Genomic DNA, 21,905 nt, shown 5'->3' on the forward strand with positions numbered 1-21,905 from the left:
CGGAGAGTTGGCGTTCAGCCTCCGCTAGGTAGAGGTCGGTTCGCCAAACAACAATAGCATCACCCTAGTCAGCAGGTTTAATGACAATGTTGGGGTTGGATCTGAGAGAATGGAGTACTGCGAGTTCAGAGGGAGGTAGGTTGGAGTGAGGGGAGCAGAGAAATTGAGACAGCTGATGTCACGCTGGCAGTTTGTAATGAAAAGATCTAGAGAGAGGTTAAGAGGCCAGAGTCCAGGAAGAATGAGAATTCTGAAAACGGGAGAAAGGGTCAGCTGTGCGGGGGGAAGACTACTGGCCAAAGAAGTGGGCACGGAGACGAAGGTGGTGGAAAAAGAGCTCAGCATCGTGCCGAGCTCGAAATTCATTGAGATGGGGGCATAAGTGGATGAAGCTCAGGCCTTTGCTGAGGACTGATTTAACATTTCCATACCTGTAACAATGGGAACTAAATTAGAAATTTCAGAATTAAAATCTTGAAATAAAGATTTAAAAGGAACAAAAATTTCAGATTTTCAACTGCCTGTCTTAGTATTACTGCAATAATGAAACTTTCCTACGTTACCGGTGACTACACTTCAAATTAAGTACTTGTCTGTAAAGTGCTTTGGTGTGTCCTTGGCGCTACATTAAAAAAAAATATACATGCAAGTCTTTCTTTCTTTGAAACTAATGTTACAACCACATACCAGAACAGAATGCAAAACCCAAGTAGTTCAACATAGAATCCAAAAATCACTATTCTCCCCTCACTCCAGTTTGAGGGGTAAATTTTATGAATGAGCATTCCTGGTACAGAGTTTCACTCATCAGGAATCCGAATGCAGAGGTCAGCATGCTAGATTCATGGCCTGCGCGATTTTCTGTCACCCAACTGTAACCAAGTCTCAATCTGTTCCCATCATGGAAAGCTCTACACCAGAATGCTAAATCATAAAATGGTCCCCTCTTTATCTTTCCATAGGTGGCAACAACTCACCCAGTTGGTCTTTTTACTAATATGAGCCTCAACAGTAATGGCAGGGTGTTCAGCCCAGGGGGATCAGTAATCACAGTGCCATCCAAACGTACATTCTCCAGCAGAAGACATTCCTTCTGTGTCAAATTTATGCAGAAGTATAACTGATTACTAAATGCAAGGAGTTATTAAAATTCATTTTCATTAGAAAAACTGATTACTGAAAATCTAAAGAAAATTGCATTTTGATAATTTTGTAAAGATTGACTTCAAATTAATTTGTCTTTTTAGAACTGCACTTTGTAGCTATATTACATGCTATTTTACCAGATGAGATTTCTTCCTTTCCAATATAGTATACACAGACACGTACAATATACAAGATAATTACCTTCATTAAGAATCAAAATTCAACATTTTGGTCAACTGGTTAAATAAATTATATATACAATTGGAGATTTACAGAAGTTTCATTCAATTTAAATTAACAGCTGCCCATTCAACATCAGAGTCTCAAACATAATTCAGCAATATAATGTTCACAGCCATCCTCCTCAAAAAAATCAAATTAAGTTTTTAAGACAGAAAATTTCCTATATCACTGGTTTGCAACAGCTACAGCTTAATATTGAAGTTGATGCTTTTAATTTTGTGCTCAACCTGGATAGTTATGCCAGGGTAGTAGAATCATCAATAAACACTCTAAGGTGCTGTCGGAGGAAGAAATCAAAGCAAGATTTGGTAACTGGAATGAATGTTGAGAAGGCAGTCTTTAAAAAAATCTCTTGCATCAAACCAACAGCATTTCCATTAATACAAAAGCAAAATACTGCAGATGCTGGAAATCTGAAAAAAAAACAGAACATGCTGGAAATACTCAGATGATCATGCAGCATCTGTGGAGAGATAAACAGTTAACGTTTCAGGTCGATAACCTTTCGTCAGAACTGGAAAAAGTTAGAGATATTACAGGTTGTAAGCAAGTGCAGGGGCAGGGAAAGGGGGAAGACAGGAAATAACAAAAGGGAAGGTCTGTGATAGGGTGGAAGGCAGGTGATGGTAATGGGACAAGTAAAGAAACAATTCTGAAATTTAATTCTGAAATGTTTTTCTCTCTCTCCACAGATGCTATCTGACCGGCTGAGTATTTCCAGCATTTTCTGTTTTTATTTCAGATTTCAGAATCATATCCTCTGTCCCCACTTCCCCCCCAGACGGCAGCTGTTGATGATTCTGCTATTCCCATTTATACCTATCTCGACCCACCTTTTGTTTCACTTGTTCCATTACCATCTCCTTTTGCTTTGTACAATTACACCTTTTGTCATTTAATCTTTCCTGCCTTCCACCCCATCACAGACCTTCCCTTTTGTTCTTTCCTCCCTCCCCTTTATCTGCCTCTGCACTTGCTTAAAACCTGCAATATCTCTAACCTTTTCCAGTTCTGATGAAAGGTCATCGACCTGAAACGTTAACTCTGTTTCTCCACAGATGCTGCCTGACCCGCGGAGCATTTCCAGCATTTTCTGTTTTTAGTTCAGCATTTCCATTAACCCTTTTATAAAGCATGCAGAAACGGTCATTTACAGCAATAGTACCAAGTATCCTTTAACAGACTCATCACTGTTTTGAAGCAACTGTCGAACATGATTCAAGGTTTTGTCTACTTTGAAGTAACTCGGTCTACCTCAAACGCTTTAAGAATATTTTCCAATTGCTAATACTATTGCCATCATTCACAAAACAATTTCCATTTTCTGTCCAAGAGTTAAACCAAACATGTTGAATAATATCACAAAAGTGTATTTAATGAACAAACGTAACTGACAGTTCTATTCAAGGATGGTTCTATCGTTCATTGAAGTGCATTCTGACTCTCTCCCTACAGTCCATTTTTACACAGAACAGTTAGGCAGCAAAATTAATCTGTTTTTATAGAAACAAATTAGTTTGGGAAAATAAATTGGAATTGCACTATCCAAAACCCAATTTACATATTTTAGTTGACAGTTGGAAAACATACAACATAGTATTTGATAAAGTTGGTCAAATCATGTTTAAGAAAGCAAAAATCACACCATAATTAGCTGTATTCATAAGACAGAATACCTGTGACAAAATTAAAGGGTTAGGAGACATCAAACATTAAAGTTCAGTTATATAACTGCAGAAAGATTACATTGCAGGACAAATTTTTTAATTTCCTATATATACAAAACTTAATGGAGTTGGAAAAATTGGTTTGTAGTTGAGGACAAAACTGGTCAACAAGTTAACCCACCAGCAGAAACTCAATTGGAGGGAGTCAAAGTTAGCAGCAACCTAATTGGCATAACGGGGACTGGACTGTCATAGTATTGTTACATCCGATGGAAAGGTCAGCCTTGGTAGCACTCTCACCCGAGTCAAAAGGTCATGGGTCAGAAGGTCACGCCCCACTCCAGAATTGAGCACATAACGTAGTCTCTCAATTCAATGCAGTGAGTACTATATTATCAGAGGTGCTGTCTTTTGGGTGAGACATTAAAGCAAGGCCCCATCTGCCTGCTCAGGTGTAAGTAAGAGAGCCCATGGCACTGTCTGAAAAGCAGGGGAATTCTCCTGGTGTCCTAGTCAACATTTTTTCCTTAACCAACATCACCTAAAACAGATTAACTGATCACTCATGCGCAAACTAACTGCCACATTTGCCTACATTATAACAATGACTAACTTCGAAAGTAATTTATTGGCTGTAAAGCGTTTGGAGATGTCCTGAGGATGTGAAAGGCACTAGATAAATGCAACTTCATTCTTCCTTTCTTTAACAGATGTGGCTGATCACAGTATGGTACTGCACATCTCTGCTCCGTCAGTTTGACACTGGAAGTGTACAAGTCCTTGTTTGTAATATAGTAAATCGCAACTTGTGAAATTAACCCCAAGTAGTTTTAACAAATTATTTACACACATATACACCTAATAAGTAATGTTCAACATGCTTTTAATGAAATGCTGATGGATAACGGGTGCAATTGGTAAATGTAGTATGGTCAGAGGTGTACTGCAATACATCATGAGATTAGACGACAAATGCTTGAATAAATGTGTAGATTTAAATTAATTTGTAATGTCATTTAAAATAGAAATAGAGCCACTTTAAATGGGATTGCCAGTTCAGTAATAATTCTTGCTTGCCCAGAAAAAAGTGGATTTGAAAATCACCACTTACATCTCTTCCAAGGGTCCCACCATTGCTGTCTAACCAACATATCTGGTTCCTCAAGTTGAAACACTTAATTATGATCAGAAAAGTATTCTAATGTATTAAACATCCTTGGGTTTTAACAAGCATTACAAAGTTAATAGTACATTTTAGGAATTTGCTGCTAAGTTGTGTTTCAAGAGTTTTCAGGCAAATTTTGAAACAAAGACTTGATTTCTCTGTATAAATTATTCACTACAGGAAATCAGGGATGGTTATTATTGAATATCATTTATATACACCTACTCAACTAATAAATTAATTTACTCTAACATATCAAACAGAATTAATGAACGACAAAATTGCTTGCAGATGCCGAATGGATGCTTGCTAATAGAGTTCACAGAAAGCTGGCTTAAGGCAAATGCATGAAAATTATAAGATCTCTACTAACAAACCAAAAATGTTCTGCTTCAATGTGCCATCATCTGTTTTCCTTTAAAATGTTCCTTAGTATTCCAAATTACAATCAAAATGACCTTATAATGGATATTTTAACACTCATAGTTTAGTGTTAACTATAATTAGTGTGACTTTGCATGCTTGGAAAAAATACAGAACCGATTAAAAATGTTACAACTCAAATTCTTTGCTGTTTAAATGTGGTGAGCAAGCCTAGAAACAAAACCAATTTTTATTGGTGACAGATGATTTAAACAGCAGCCAAAGTTTATTTGGTCGTCACCGCATATATACAGAGAAACATTCCATGTGTATTTTTCTTTTTAAAAATGTATCTTGTACTATGCAAGAAGGGTAGACTATGCAATAGTCAGAATTTGTACTGAACTCAACTGCACCAAAACATTAAAAAGTTTTATAAGAACACTTATATGATACATTTTAGGTTAGACAGACGTCCCCAAAACATATCCTCAAACCTTTACAATTCCTTCTATGTGCAATTAAAAAAATTTAAATGGTCAAAATTTCTATAAAATAATGTACATAAAATGGTGCTTGCACACATCAGGGATGTAATATAACATGACAAAATAAATCACACAAAAAGGTACAAAACAACGTACAAAACACGAGACTAATTATTTAAATGCATCACAGCTATTCATTTATGCATAACCACCCATGAACTGGTTACTCATCAAGAAAAGCTATGATTCATTCAAGACAGATTCCAGATGAATTAAAAAGGTCACAGTAGTTGTCACATGGCAGCAATTGACAGAGTATTTTATTTTTCTTGACCTGCAGTATTTCACAGCATAGTTAAATACTTTGTTCAACAGTCCTGGATATTCCTGGTCAGAACAAGGGCTGAGACCATGGAATTGCAACTAAAATGTGGCATTATTCAAAAATATCAAAAGTATGAGAGCCAATAGTGAAGAGGCATTCAATCTCTACCTATAATTTATTTTATACAAGTTTAATTGTTTTTAGCACAACTTGGCTTTGTGTGATTTAATTTAATTTTTATGATTAACTGAGACAACAAATAGTTTCAGCAGTTTAACCATATGTAGGATAGAAGCTATTTGCATAACATGATAAAATGGCATATTCAATATATAAATTTTTATGGGCATAGAATACTTATGCTGAGTCCTACCATCCTTTGAACTTTTACATTCAAACACAATACGACGTTAAGTGAATGCTGAATAAATCTGTACAATGCATCCCTTGCTCTACCACTCCATTTTTCTGTGTTTGAGTCAACACAATAGACTCTAATTCCATCATAGCAAGGAAAGAATCTTGGTCTTCAGAATGTATTTGCATTACTCTGGTGATACGAAACGCAGAATTCAGACATACAGCCAGGTTGCCTTATCACTAATTTGTATACATGCAAATTGAACAAGGAATAGTTACTCTGCTACAGAGCATATATGGTGATTAGGATTTATTATTTCAGTGTGCTGATCATCATCTCTCATTTGCACTCCAATAAAAATCATTGTTGGTGGGTAAACTGCATCAGATTACATCTATTGAAGAAATATGAGATTGGAGGGAAGGGTTGGGGAAAAAAAAAAACAAGAAAAGCCAATGCTAATTTTTGCTAGGCAATATTTTAAGCTGCATTTTGTGCTTAAATTAATTGAGTCTTTTCATTTTTGTTGGTCTTCCTACAATGTACAACTTGTATACATGAAACTCCTTCAAACTTGATTCATTTAAATATAACCGTTTTCCAGTGCACCCATTTAAAAACAAAGGAAGATTGATTCAAATTATTGCAGTGTTCTGTATTGTACCATTTACTGCATTTTAATGGGAGACTGGCAAAAGGGAATAAAATATGCAAATTAAATTCCAATTATATAGGCCACCAATAAGGATACTCATCTCAAGCACTTTGTGACATATTGATCACTCACCTTTTTGTTAGAATAGATGTAGAAACATGGCATGCTGTAATAATTTGACTAATCAGAAAAGAAAAATGCAATGCATCACTATGGTTCCCGATATGTTCTAAAACCATGTTGCTGGCCAGCTCGCAGAATTAGGTACAAACTTAATTTAAAATAAACAAAGTAGCTGAAAATAATCATATTGTGAGAGGGCCAGTTCAAATGTTTCCTTGTTAAATGGAATAACCTGTTCACTGTGTACATGAATTTTGAAGTCCTGGGAAGGTGGGTGGCAAAACAGAGGCACATTGTGCCAATGGCCATCTAAAGGAAGAACCTAAAACTTGATAAACAGGGTATTTTGAAGGGAACTGGAGTTTGGGAGGATGTTGAAGAGGAAAATAAATATTAGTCCCCTACAGAAAAGTGATCTACAACAGTCTGCAGAGACCCTCAAATGTATTGTTTTCTCACCCCCCTCTCAGTTGCTTAGATCTGATGTTCCAGAAAAAAAGTGAAAAACAAAAAAAATGCAGCAACTTTAATTCCATTAGCTACTTTAATTTTATTTTAAATTGAGTGTGTTATGGGACCCATACAAAATTCCACTTAACTGGTTTGCTGGCCTCAAAAGAAACTAAACTAAGTACAATTATTTTTCAGTAGTTTCGACATACAACCTGTACATAGTTCATCAAAAAGGATACTCTCTCTTTTAGGGGTAACAGAAAAAACACCTATACCAGAAATCTGAAAATACACAACAAGTTAGTCAACAGCGAAAAGAGAAAGATAAGTGAACATTTTGGATGGAGACTTTCATTAGAACTGGATCATATCCAAAATGTAAAGCCATCTTTCTCCTTCAGATGTTGAGCGAACTACTGTGCATTTTACGTTTCACCTTTTAAATGGTGTGACCACAAGCTTTGTTCACTTCATCCGTATATTTAAAACTAATTTGCATGTTCATACTCAGAACTGACTCATCCTGATTAATTTTTAAATTTGGAGCCCTGAATATACTGTGCAGTATTACAGTATGTAGTTACTTATGTATGTACATTGTGATTTGTTGACCAACAGCAAGTCAAGGCAAATTTGTCACAAACAAAATGCCTAACAGCTTATTTACATTTTTTCTAAAAGTGTTAAAAGTTTTGATTTTGACTATGCAACAGCATAAACTAGAGTCTTTTTGAACTAATGCCCCAGTTTATCCTGATGTGCATTATTAAAGAATTCTCACCCTAGAATTCGTTATTGCTCAAATAAACACAAGAACCTAGCAGTGTGACAGTTCAGGTGTAAAGTTTTGTTTTGTTTAAAAAGTAAATCCCTTTAAGCCTTAATGTAGAACTTAAATGACTTAATTTTAGTATCCAAAATGACGATTCTTGTGTAAATGTTCTTCTCACTACTCTTGACACCAAACAGTGACAAACATTTCATTTTAAAGGGGAAATTACAAGAAAAAAACACAAAAGTTGCCACTTTGGCAATCCAGTTTCAGTCTTTCAGAACACAAAGCTTTCATATTTACAGAAAATAAGGCAACTGGTTACAATTCCTAAAATTCACGGTTGGGAAGCAAAAATATATACTTTATTCTGAACAGCAGGCAGTACAAAGTGAATCTGAAGTATTGTGTACGACGTGATCACTGCCTGATATGAAAAAAAATCAAGATTCAAACGCTACAATTTGGTGTTTTCTTCTTTAGGTCACAAATAAATCCATATGCTGGAAAAAAATAAAGCTAATTTCAGCCATAACATTTACAGCTGTGTATTTTGTCTACAGTGATTCCCTCAAAGCAAGGGTTCAAAGATAAGCAATAAGACAGTTTCTCTGGCCATTTGGGCAGCTGGTTTAAACCAGACATGAAAAAGGCACTGGATTCATTCACTGTGCCCATTCATCCACACATACTGGAATTCTCTAAAATACACTATTTTCATTTGTTTTTTTAAGTAAACGATTAGTTTATATGACAAATCATGGCTAAGAAACACTGGCAACTGAATAGTAGTGGATTCATCCTTCTGTCTTACTGTGGTAAGCTTAGACCAAATATCCTGAGAGTCTAAAATCCAAGATGGCAGGCAACAGCCTTGAAACAGGTATAAAATTCAGTCAACTTTGATTTCCATGCTTTACAGTGCATTCTTCAACAAGGGCCTTTTGCAACTCGAGTCTATTTAACACACAGTAGACCACCAACATTTGCCATAAAGTCTTTAAGGCTTTTTAGGAAGGCCATCCTCTGCTTGCGGTCCAAGGTGGGGGGAGTGCTGCTTCCAGTGAGATTATTGAAGGCATCTGCTAATCGTTGATATATAACTGGATCCTGCTGGCTTGACAATAGGGTTTCAACTAATTCGGAATATTCAGCCTGTTGAAACAACACATGGAATGCCTTATCAGCAATTTCTCCCAAAAAGCAAATGAGAAAATCTAATGTACCAAATCTGAGATTGGTTAACTTGAAAAAGGGAAGGGACAGAGGAAGAGGTTTTTTTTTTTTTTTAAAGCAATTTTACCTGATGCAGACATACTAGTGTGTAGAATGCTTCACCTGCAGCATCAGTAAGTTCTGCATTGTGCTTCTGCAATACCAGCATGTCAAAGACGAGCTGTAATGACAAACAAACTCTATAGAATGAAAATACATACCAAGCACAAGAGATAAATTGTGTCTCAAGGCAAATTTAGTATAAGCATACTAATATACTACAAGAGGAAGAAGTGCAGCACTTAAGGCAATATGCTATAAGGTGGTTGTTCTTGTTTGTTAATAGATCACCTCAAACTGTTATATTAGCAATACCAGTGACAAATCTGAAACTAGCATTTCACCCTTGCATTGTATAGCTTTAGAAATGAAAGTAGAAATGGATAGGTAACTCCAATAAGTCCAGGATTTAGATATGATCCGAAACGTGAGAGTAATGGGCAGATACTCTCACCCTCTTCCTATTTTGAATCAGAAAGTCACTAAAGGTTTTTATCTTCAGTGTCAACTGAGCAGAATATACTGTGCCCAGTCAAAGTGGCTGAATCTTTGGTGCCAATGTCTTCTGAAGGATTGGCTGAAACCAAAGCATTGACTAGGTCAAAAAAGTTGTGTGAAAGATCAAATTCTCACAACAATAATGGATTTCTTGGAGGGGACATACTAATCCAAATGACTACCTGTATCTAATTTTAGCTCTGCATATTGTGGGAACTTGAAATGGTGCTAGTCAGGACATTCCTTGGAGATTGAGGATCCATCTCTAGTGGTGCTACCAGCCCATGTGTCAGTTGGAATACAGGAATGAACTGAAGGACCTATTTGGAATTATGAGTGCCAATTAGAGAAAATGCAGATCAATTATTAGCTAACAACCACGTGACCATGGTGCCAGTTGGAACTTTAAAGTTCAAGGCAATACAAATATCAGTGCCTGGAAGATTGAGAGCAGCAGCCCTGAGAGCAAACTGCATCATAGCTTCCACAACACCTGCTTTTGATGAAGTTTTAAACCAAAAGCTAGAAAGAAATCATTGGATATTTCTCCTCAATCATATGATAGGAATGGCATCTTGACTGGTATCCTCGTGTTAGATCAATGTGACTAGGTAAGATATTTTTAATAGGGAAAGTAACATTTAAACCCTAGTTTGGGTAAGTAATTTTTCAAATTTGTACAATGAAATTCTGCAATGACATATATACAACTTTTCTAACCAAGAGGACACCAAAACGTGAGTAGTAATAGCAGTCTATTTGCAAAGCAGCAGCTAACTACTACAGGAAACTTTGGTTTATCCGGAAGTTATATGTCCGGAATACTCGATCTAACGGCAAAAATCAGGAGCCGTTTTCTATAAGTTTTTTGAGTTCTCGTTGCGTTTTGTTTCCCCAGTCAGGCACTGCAAGGTCTGTAGCTATAGCAACAGCTTCAGCTAGAGACGCTTGTAGCTGCAGCCGACTGTTTTGAAGCTGTTGCTAAGCAACAGGGTTTGTTGATTCACACGGAGCTTTTCAGTTCCGTATGTTTCAACATTAACGCTGGTATGTCCGGCACTTTTGATGGTACGGCACCAGCTCGGTCCCGTCAGTGCCGGATATCAGAAAGTTTCCTGTACTACTAACAGCAGGAGGAAAAGAACAAACTGAAGGACAGGATTACAAGCAGAGCATTTATAAAATATGAAATTGGGGTGGGGATCACATGACTGTTGCAGGAGTTGAGATGAAACTGATGGGTGATTTTGTCCGTGATTTCACCCCCCACTTCCCTCAGAGATGATGAATGGAGAATAAACATATCAAAGAATGTATTGCAAGAGTGCTCAAATTTCAACTCTGGCAAACAACAGCTTGTGAATTTTGTGCAAAGTTGAGTTTTCCAACTTCTATTTAAAAAGGCCAAGTGTACTAATGTACTTTTTGCAAAGTGACTGAAAATGGCAAACTTAGGGCAACAGAATAAATGTGACAAAAAATCCTCATTACAAACAGGGTTTTAATCACACAGAACTCAAGATTCAAAATGTTTTCCCAATGAATAGACATGCATTAATCTGAAAACAGTCAATTTAATTAAGTCACTTGGATATGAGCAATCATCCTGATAAGTTTTTCTTTGAACAATTCATTATGATTCGCTATTTACACTGTTACAACACAAAATATGGTTGGCAGTATTCACCAAGATAAGCTATACCTTAAGGAAATGTCTGGTTGCAGCGAAGAGTGGTGATTCTGTCTCTTGTGCTTTGGCACACTGTTCTGCCAAAGGTGTGAGGGCTTCTAAACAGAGTTGGGAAACTTCAGATGTCATTCTAAAGGAAAGGGTTAAGGAAACATGCAGAAATTCCACACAGCTGTTTATTTTCCTCATGTGCAAAGTTTAAAAGAAACAGGCTATATGTGGAAAAAATCAAATGGGATCTATTCTCTGAATGAACACATTAAAAGTATAATTCAAAATAGATCGTAAAGCAAGATAGATTGATTCTTGGGGCTCCGAGGATTATACAGAATAAATTGTGCTCTGCTCGATGCTACGTGGAACTTCTTCAAAGACACTGAATCCACAATCTTATTCAAGTGGCCACTTAATTGTCACCCACTTTTCTATTCTATTAGCCTATTAAAAGGTTTGTACTTTCACTGAAGTTCAGTAAAATGCTGAAGAATAAAGGCAGTGTGTCAAAAACATTGCAGAAGAATTTATACAATGCTTTAGGGTTTCCACCTTAATCCCAAAATGAAAACTGGACCTTAGTAATAGAGAAGGGTGAAGCTATCGATGGTTACTTGTGGAAGGTTACATGTGTTACTCCTAATATCCATATATAGATTCTTGTAGTCTCTGGAGAGAAAAATATCCGAGACAGATTGGTGTCTATACATAGCACAAACTCGCCAACTGCAGCAATTGCCACCGCCCCAGCCCACCCCATCACTCCCAGATACAAATCAAGCCAAACATTTTATCTGTCACTGCTGTAATTCCCCCAAATCAGACAATCTAATGGCAGTAAAAGGATACGAGGTCATGCCCAATTCCAATGAGTACATAAGACTCTTAAAAAGTTCTTCAGGAAGTTGTGGTATTTTCTCAGGGAATATCTCACAGATGAAGGTGATTAATTTGTAATACTGGTTACACAATGATGGAAACTGTCAAGGCAAAAAATATATAGTTTTTCAAAATATGCATCTAACTTAATACACACCCAAAAAGATTGTAAAACCACAGGACACTTATCATGAAATTTCCCGAATCTAAAATGACCAATTACACCAACCCGCACCCTCCCCATGTCCATACCGTTCCATGACCTGATGATTTTAAACTCTAAAATTACTGAAACAAGGTGTCTAGTCCTACTTGTCTATACTGTTCAGCACTCCAACAAGCTATGCAAATCTGTTACCAGTCTACAGTGGCAGGAACTAGAAAAGGGATTGTGGTTACTTATTTTTCACTGGCCTGTCATCATATTTTAAAAAAAGCAACCTTACCTTTAGCAAGTCTTGTGACATTAATGGCAGTACAATATTTACTCCATAAAGGACTACATCAGCAGCTGACACTGATCTGTTTCCAGACTGTCCAGGTTCCTGCCCACGGAATACTTCATCTGTACAGGAAATACATGTAAAGTGGCTTATAAAAGTGAACAGAAGTACCCAAAATGCATTGATTTGGGGGGGGGGGGGGGGGAGGTAAGACACAAGAAGCTTGGACTTAATGTTTAATTTAGTTCCAACAACCCTGAGAAGAGGCAGTTTTGTAAGACGACATCATTTTCTGGAGGACTGAGGTAAACTTTAAGAGAACGGATCTGCTGTTTTTATTATTCATTAATTAAAATATGAATTAAAGTTAGTTCTACCTCCCAAATGTCCTGTGTTTTAAAAAAAATATCGATTTTATTTATTTTAGAAACAGTTTGATTATAAAGGTTTTCACATTGACTTCTCAGATCTGATGAGAAGGCCAAAAATTCCCCTTCCACCCAAGTTAATATTTACAAAGTTCCAACATTAAACAACACTGCTGAGAATAGCAGTACACAAGATCACTAAACCAACAAAAATCAAACGATGCTCCTGCACCCACACAACAATACTTTTATAAATTCTAGATTACAAGCTACAGCATCCGTGTGGATGCAAGGGTGGGATGGTGGAACCACTCCCACCCCTCTACCAGTGGTCATTCTGAATCAGCCCCGCAGTGTTGTGGTAACAGTAGTCTTCCCCCTAGTGGTACAGCAGAGATTAGTGGCTTAGGAGATGGTGGACCTAAAACCAGATTCCACCACTTTGTACCACGGCACTGCAGTGCTGCAATGCTTTGTACCACTCATTTTTACAGTAGCTTTATGTTATTTCCAGATATAGTAAAGATTAGCTGCTTTCAAAAGCACAATCCTCTAACTTTATTCCATGTGTGTTAATTTCAGTCCTAAGCAACATAGTTCATTGTGACCTCACTCAAGATATGTTCCAGAACACAAATATGCTCGAGATAAATTTAATATTGCATTGTTGTGCGTAACTGGAATTTTACACTCTGTCACAGGTAGTCATAATTTATACCTGTGTTATTCATGAGTTATGGACACTCTGCACTTGTGAAACAATTCCTATAATGCACAAATCATGTTACACTATCCTATATTTATCTGACTTTATTGTACTCAAAAGCTAATACATACCTGTGTCACTGAAGTCTATAAACTCCTTTGACAGCAGGTTAGTCAGAAGTTCCATAATGAGCAACAAGTCTTGATACTGCTCCTCTTCTGCTGCCACATCAGTCCGTTTCCTGCCTAAGCTGTTCTTAGAATAAACCTGCAGTAGTGTCAGGCAAGCTTCATACAACTTCATGGCTTTTGACTGAAAATTAAAATATTACATTAGATCTGATAGAATAATATTTCAGAACTTACGATAAACCTTCTTCTGTACAACAATCCAAACAGGCACTGGGCCTTTTTTCCCTTCCTTTTTGTAAAAGAAATGCATGGCTACAAATCAGGTAAACATATGGAGATGAGAGGGTGAATTCAATTGAGGCTTGACACTAGCATCATAGCTGCTGTGGAATTACTTATATTAGTAATCATTGTTAGAAACTAGGGGTGCCTAAAAATGTATATGGCTACATGAATAATACTGTGTTTAAATGTAAGTTTCATTTTCCTGGAAAGCTTGCATTAGAATTTGAGACAGTCTTTTTAATCAAATCAGATTAGGTGAAACATAAACATTCCACACGGGGGCCCAGAGGATGGCCCTGCCAGGCTAGTTATCTGTTGTTTGTGAGTTAGGGTTTTGATTTTGTTAATGTATCTTTAATTTGGCCAGTGAAGGCCCAACCTATGTTTCTTCCATTATTATTAATAACTATATTATAATCGCCACAGATAGAATTTGGAGTTTGTTTAGCAGAACTGCTTGTGAAGATAGTTAAAAGTTAATTAGGAAAAGACATAGAATGAAAGGAATTTGAGGAGGCTAAGGTATCCATCTTAGAATGGGCCATTTGTTAGATGAAGGTGAGATAGCCCAAGCAGCTGTAAGTTGCTGTGTATTTCTCATAGTAAAGCTCACAGCAGAAAAGGGGAAGGAATCATAGACCGTACTTGTGAAGGTCAGAATGGTGAGATAGCGACTGGTTAATGTGCGACAGCTCTGGCTAGGGCCATGATTAAGAAGGACAGGGCCGGGCCTTGTACTTGCTGGGTTAAGGAGGATAGAGTCGAAAGAGATAAGATGGATTCCAATGGAGGAACCTTCAAAATGTAAAAACAAGATAGATAAATTGGATGAAGTAATGAGACCCTCTTTTGAGGAGGGCTTTCATCCAAGAACCAAGACAAAGAACTTGAGCTGTCATTGGTTGATGAAGTTTTGAAGGAACCTCTATAGGTTAAATGGTCTTGTCAATAACTTGGCCTCAGGCCCACTCCTAAAAAAATAAAAAGTGACACCCCAAAGGCTTGCACACAGATGGTGGAAGGGAGAGCCAAACAGAAGTTGCAAAGAGAAGTTGGGCTGGTCAAACGCTCGTTTGAGAGTGATCCCGCATGCCAGCCGTCTGTCTGATCAGGTCCGGTACAAGCTGCTTGTCACGGTCGTATGTTTTTGCTGTATTACTAGTGTGTTATATTCCGTCCTAAACTCTGATTAAACACAATATACCCACCATATTGATTTGCCCTCGATCCTGTTTACCAGAGATACATGAATCTCTACAAATTGGCGAGCCAGTCAGGAGGTGCAACAGGGTTGTTGTGGTTGAAACGAGTTGAGGACGAGTTTGAGAGAATTACTTGAAAAACCCCCTCTGGTGAGCACTGACCATACTCACTGTGAATTAAAAATTATGGAATTGAATGGAAAGCTGGGGCGACAAACAGCTGCTCTTGCGGCCGTTAGTCACCTTAAACCAGGGGATCCCGGTATTAACTGGGATGATCTAACAAGTAAAGCTAGTGCAATAATAACCCCATCTCGCCCTCTGCGCCTCCGCCTTCCTATCCAGGACAAACTGCCCCGGTAGAAACCAAGCAGGTTAATATAGTCACTATTACCACCCAATTTGGTGACCCTACACCCTCGGATGATGAATTTGATAATGATACCTCTTCTGTAGCCTACAACCTGCCCCCAAATGTGGAAGTAACCACTACTACTAGTAGAAGTTTGACCCCAGCAGAGTGCAAAGCACCAGCTGAAAAAATGGGGCCAAACCCAGTCGCCCTAACAAGTGATTGGGATACATTCCATCACTGTCACCCTGAGTTAGAGTTGACAGACTTAAAACAAGTTCTGTTGTCATGCATTTCACAGGAACTCAAGTTATCACTTTCACGGGAAATCTATGATAAAAGTAAGGGGTGGTGGGATGTTATGGATTTAGTTTGTTCCCGTTCCCGTTTGGACATGGACGCAGTTAATTTCACCCGTGCGGCTGGGGACGCCTGGCAAAAGGCTAACGAGCATCCCGTAGCCTTTGCAAATCGATTGTATGATTTGTACAACCAGTCCCAGAAAAACTGTAATGGTCAAGAGTTTTGGGACATGGAGGGATTTAAGCCGACATTCATTGATGCTCTCTTACTCCCCCGTAAGGGACGCTCCTGGTATTACTGTTCATCAGGGAACTCCGTGGGCTGATCTAGAGGACGCTTGCATTCAAGCTTGGGACCGAGTTAAATCATCCCTCACCCCTACTGAGTCCAAAGTGTCGGCGGTGGAGGGTCCTCTGACTCCATAAACCCCTCCCCAGTCGGGAGACAAATGCCACGTAATCTTGTTATAACTGTTGTAAGCCCGGACACTATGCTCGCGACTGCCACAATAGTCAACGTCCAAATAATGGCCCACACTACCAACCCCCAATCCGTGAAGGTAACGGGTCTGATTTGAACTCTGTGCAGCAGCAGCAGCTCGAACACCTTTCGGCAGTAGTTGAGGCCATGAAGCACAGTCAGGCGGGGGGGGGGGGGGGGGCAAAATGTTTTGGCTGTTTCTCGCAGTGGAGATGCGCTCCCAGACTCACGGCCCCAGTGACGGTCAGAGGCCTCCACGGTGACCACGTCTTCTCCTGTCTGGTACGGGGAGGACGGACGACCTTTTGTCCGGGCCACTGATCATGGAGGCCGCCACCACGTTATGCTTGTGGATTCCGGTTCTGCCGTGACTATTTTACACTGACCCCACTCCCTTTTCCCATTCTGGCACCGCCCTAAACCTCTCTGGCTTTAATGCTTCTACTCAGTTAGCTAATCAGGGATTGAGCTCCACAGTCTTGTCCATTGATGGGAATTCCGTCACTGTCCCCTCTCCTGTATATATGGCCACCCATGACCAGAAAGGTATCCTCGGAAGGGACACGTTGCATAAACACTGTGCTGTCCTCGACTACGCTAATGATCGTCTTTGGTGGCACTTTAATGAGGGACCACAGACACCTATTTCAGATGCCCATTCGGTATATGCAATTAAAAAACCCGAGGATTTCACCCTTAACGGGACTGAAGACCCCATGGTTAATACATTAATTCATAAATTTTCAGAGGTTTTTGCTAAGTCCAAGCATGATTGTGGTAGGATGTCGGGAGATGAGATTAAGCAGTATTCCATTCCGGCTGAGAGTAAACCTTATGTTCGGTTTACTATTGATTCATTGTTAAAGCAGGGTGTTATCCGCACTGGCACTTTAACCACTAATTCTCCAACCTGGCCAGTTAAGAAGCCAGACAATAGCTGGCGTCTAACGATAGCAAAATACTGCAGATGTTGGAAATCCGAAATAACAACAGAAAATGCTGGAAAAACTCAGGTCAGGCAACATCCATGGAGAGAAATTTGAGTTGACGTTTCGGGTTGGACCCTTCTTCAAAACTGGAGAGAAAAGAAATTAGATCGGAGGCAGGGCTGCGATCGGACAAAAGAATAAAAGAAACAAAAGAAGTAAAAGAGATTAGAAGCTAGACGAGATGGTAATAGGCTGGGATTAGGTGTAAAGTGTACTGGCAGGGCAAAAGATAGCTGCCAGGTGTGAGAGAGAAACAAAAGGAAAGGGGGGGGGGGGGGAAAAGGAGTGGAACAATTACAAGAGAAAATGAAGTGGGGGCCGAGCTTATGATCTGAAATTGTTGAACTCGATATTGAGTCCGGAAGGCTGCAGACTGCCTAATCGGAAGATGAGGTGCTGTTCCTCGAGTTTACGTTGAGCTTCCGTGGAACAATACAAGAGGCCAAGGACGGTGAGGTCCGAGTGGGAATGGAGCGGTGAATTAAAATGACAGGCAACCGGAAGCTCGGGGTCACCCTTACGGACTGAACGGAGGTGTTCCGCAAAGCGGTCACCCAATCTGCGTTTGGTCTCCCCAATGTAGAGGAGACCGCATCGTGAGCAGCGAATACAGTATACTAGATTGCGAGAAGTACAAGTAAATCGCTGTTTCACCTGGAAGGGGTGTTTGGGGCCCTGGACAGTGGGAAGGGGGGGGGGGGGGGGGGGGGAGGTATAGGGGCAGGTGTTACATCTCCTCCGCTTGCACGGGAAGGTGCCAGGCGAAGAGGAAGGGCTGTTTGGGGTGATAGAGGAGTGGACTAGGGTGTCTCGGAGGGAGCGGTCCCTGCGGAATGCTGAAAGGGGAGGGGAGGGGAAGATACGTTTGGTGGTGGGATCACTTTGGAGGTAGCGGAAATGCCGGAGGATGATCCATTGAATGTGGAGGCTGGTGGGGTGAAAGGTGAGGACAAGGGGAACCCTATCGTGGTTCTGGGAGGGAGGGGCAGGGGTGAGGGCAGAAGTGCGGGAGATAGAACTGACACGGTCGAGGGCAGTGTCAACCACAGTAGAGGGGAATCCTCGGTTGCGGAAAAAGGAAGACATATCTGAAGCACTGGTGTGGAAGGTGGCATCGTCGGAGCAGATACGGCGGAGGCGGAGAAACTGGGAGAATGGAATAGAGTCCTTACAGGAAGCGGGGTGGGAGGAAGTGTAGTCCAGGTAGCTGTGGGAGTCAGTGGGCTTGTAGTAAATATTGGTCGATAACCTATCCCCAGAGATGGAGAAGTCGAGGAAGGGAAGGGAAGAGTCCGAGATGGACCATGTGAAGGTGAGGGAAGGGTGGAAATTGGAGGCAAAGTGAATGAAATTTTCAAGTTCGGGGCGAGAGCAGGAAACGGCACCGATACAGTCATCAATGTATCGGAAAAAGAGGTGAGGGAGGGGACCCGAGTAGGACTGGAACAAAGATTGTTCCACATAGCCCACGAAAAGGCAGGCATAGCTAGGACCCATGCGGGTACCCATGGCAACACCTTTGATTTGGAGGAAATGAGTGGAGTTAAAGGAGAAGTTGTTCAATGTGAGAACAAGTTCAGCCAGGCGGAGGAGGGTCGTGGTGGATGGGGACTGGTCGGGCCTCTTCAAGGAAGAAGCGGAGCGCCCTCAGGCCATCCGGGTGGGGGATGGAGGTGTAGAGGGATTGTACGTCCATGGTGAAAAGGAAGCGGTTGGGGCCAGGAAACTGGAAACTGTTAAAGTGGCGGAGGGCGTCCGAAGAGTCGCGGATGTAGGTGGGAAGAGACTGGACAAGGGGAGAAAAGATAGAGTCAAGATAGGAAGAGATAAGTTCTGTAGGGCAAGAACAGGCTGAAACGATGGGTCTACCAGGGCAGTCCTGTTTGTGGATCTTGGGAAGGAGGTAGAAGCGGGCTGTGCGGGGTTGGGGAACTATGAGGTTGGTGGCAGCAGGGGGAAGATCTCCAGAGGAGATGAGGTCAGTGACAGTCTTGGAAACGGTGGTTTGATGTTCGGTAGTGGGGTCATGGTCCAGGTGGAGGTAGGAGGAGGTGTCGGAGAGTTGGCGTTCAGCTTCCGCAAGGTAGAGGTCAGTGCGCCAAACAACAACAGCACCACCCTTGTCAGCGGGTTTAATGACAATGTCAGGGTTGGATCTAAGAGAATGGAGTGCTGCAAGTTCAGAGGAGCTTTGCGGAACACCTCCGTTCAGTCCGTAAGGGTGACCCCGAGCTTCCGGTCGCCTGTCATTTTAATTCACCGCTCCATTCCCACTCGGACCTCACCGTCCTTGGCCTCTTGTATTGTTCCACGGAAGCTCAACGTAAACTCGAGGAACAGCACCTCATCTTCCGATTAGGCAGTCTGCAGCCTTCCGGACTCAATGTCGAGTTCAACAATTTCAGATCATAAGCTCGGCCCCCATTTCATTTTCTCTTGTAATTGTTCCACTCCTTTTCCCCCCCCCCTTTCCTTTTGTTTCTCTCTCACACCTGGCAGCTATCTTTTGCCCTGCCAGTACACTTTACACCTAATCCCAGCCTATTACCATCTCGTCTAGCTTCTAATCTCTTTTACTTCTTTTGTTTCTTTTATCCGATCGCAGCCCTGCCTCCGATCTAATTTCTTTTCTTTCCAGTTTTGAAGAAGGGTCCAACCCGAAACGTCAACTCAAATTTCTCTCCACGGATGTTGCCTGACCTGCTGAGTTTTTCCAGCATTTTCTGTTATTAGCTGGCGTCTAACAATTGATTATCACAAGCTTAATTCGGTAATCCCAGCTTGCGCCCCTGTTGTTTGGGAGACCCCCCACTCTCCTGTCCCAGATTCCACCAGGTAGCTGCTACTTCTCCACCTTTGACATTTCAAACAGCTTCTGGATTATTCCTGTTAAGTCAGAGGATCAGTACAAGTTTGCCTTCACTTTTGAAGATCAAAGTTACACTTGGACATGTTTACCTCAAGACTTTCACAACGCCCCAACTATATTCCACAAACGGATGGCTCAGGCACGGAAACCTTTTTCGAGACCCGACTGCCTGCTGCAGTATGTTGATGACCTTTTGCTTGCAACGCTTGACAAAAAGACTCATATTAAATTAATGGAGGAGCTATTAGCCTTCTTCTAAAAGCTGGGCTGAAAATCAACTCCAAAAAGGTACAACTGTTACTGCCAGAAGTGACATTTTTAGGGGTTTCTGTGGGACAAAAGGGGCTCAGGCCTGACCAGCGTAAGATTGAAGCGATTCAGCGTTTACCATTGCCCGCATCCAAAACCACACTTCGTTCCTTCCTGGGCCTAGTGGGGTGCCAGCGCTCACTTATTCCCAGATTTGCGGAGCAAGCCAAACCATTATATGAACTGTTAAAGGGTGAAGAGGATGCTGTGGCCCGTGACTGGACCACCGAACATACAACGGCTGTGTCCCTCCTTAAAACTGCTGTTATGCAAGCCACATGCCTGACAAGCCCTGACCGAGAGAAGCCTTTCCACCTGGAGGTGGGATCCACCGATCAGTCTTGCTGCTGTTCTGTGCCAAGAGGTACAGGGTAAACTTATGCCAAATGCATTCGCCTCCCGTATTTTGAATGGCGTGGAAAAGAATTTCACCGTGTGTGAGCAACATCTGCTAGCCACTTTTTGGGCAGTCAAACACTTCACGTTTATTGCTGGGCTGAACAAAATGATCATACATAGCCCCCACACCCCTATGAATTTTCTACTTAAACCAGGGGACACTTTGGTCTCCTCTGCCCGACTCAGTCACTGGACACTTCTGTTAACTCAGAGATTTGGAAATAACGCCAAGGCAGACAACTCTACTACCTCAGCTCCTACTGTATGAGGGGGGAAGCCATGAGTGCCCCCTTCCACCACTGGAGTGCGACCGTCACCCCGTCTCTCCTACTCCGCTAAGTGACGCCCAGAACGTCTACATTGATAGGTCATCCTATCACAGGGATGGAAAGCCCCTTACTGGATTTGCAGTAGTCATGCTTGACCGAGAACTTAAGTATAAATGCATTCCTCACTCTGCCCAATATGCTGAAGTTGCAGCCCTGGTGGCAGCAATCCAAATTACTCATGACATACCTGTTAATATCTGGTCAGATAGTGCCTATGCAATTAACACTTTGTTATCTTTACTGCTGTATGCTAGGAATCATTTTTGTATTGTTGATGGCAAGACCCTGCTCCATGCAGACCTCTTTGCTTCCCTTTGGCACTCTAAGTTCACGATCAGCCCATCTATGTTGGTAAGGTAATGTCCCATTCACCTTCTTCAGATGTACATACCCAGGGTAACTCACAGGCAGATCATGCTGCCAAGGACGCCGCCGTTAACGGTGACATCTGGCAAGCCCCTATCCCTCCCTTAAGATCAGTCTTGAGTATCCAAGGTGGGGACATCAACCTCCCTTCCCTCCAGTCGAGTTATTCCCCCTATGCAGTTGTTATTGCATGGCATCAGAATGGATGTCCGTTACCTCAGCCCACTCCATGGGCTGTGGACACACAATTGGCTCCAATCAGTCTGGGAAGCTGCTC

The 21,905-nt window shown here is 41.0% G+C and overlaps 1 protein-coding gene across 2 annotated transcripts in view; it reads right to left on the reverse strand.

Moving 5' to 3' along the window:
* Positions 1-4,851: 4,851 nt before the first annotated feature.
* The window catches only part of xpo4 (exportin 4), a 164,442-nt gene continuing 147,388 nt past the window's right edge, over positions 4,852-21,905 (reverse strand). For both annotated transcript variants that reach the window (XM_085999169.1, XM_085999168.1), the window contains 6 exons: positions 13,746-13,926; positions 12,544-12,662; positions 12,068-12,198; positions 11,237-11,354; positions 9,065-9,157; positions 4,852-8,916 (listed from right to left, as the gene is read on the reverse strand). In XM_085999169.1, the coding sequence (XP_085855295.1) occupies positions 8,719-8,916; positions 9,065-9,157; positions 11,237-11,354; positions 12,068-12,198; positions 12,544-12,662; positions 13,746-13,926 (840 nt within the window). In that variant the 3' untranslated portion in view covers positions 4,852-8,718. The remainder of the gene's footprint in view (positions 8,917-9,064; positions 9,158-11,236; positions 11,355-12,067; positions 12,199-12,543; positions 12,663-13,745; positions 13,927-21,905) is intronic.

The sequence above is a fragment of the Somniosus microcephalus genome, chromosome 10, assembly GCF_052327205.1.
Source record: "Somniosus microcephalus isolate GS21.2 chromosome 10, FLI_Smic_1.0, whole genome shotgun sequence".
In the NCBI taxonomy this organism is placed as follows: domain Eukaryota; kingdom Metazoa; phylum Chordata; class Chondrichthyes; order Squaliformes; family Somniosidae; genus Somniosus; species Somniosus microcephalus.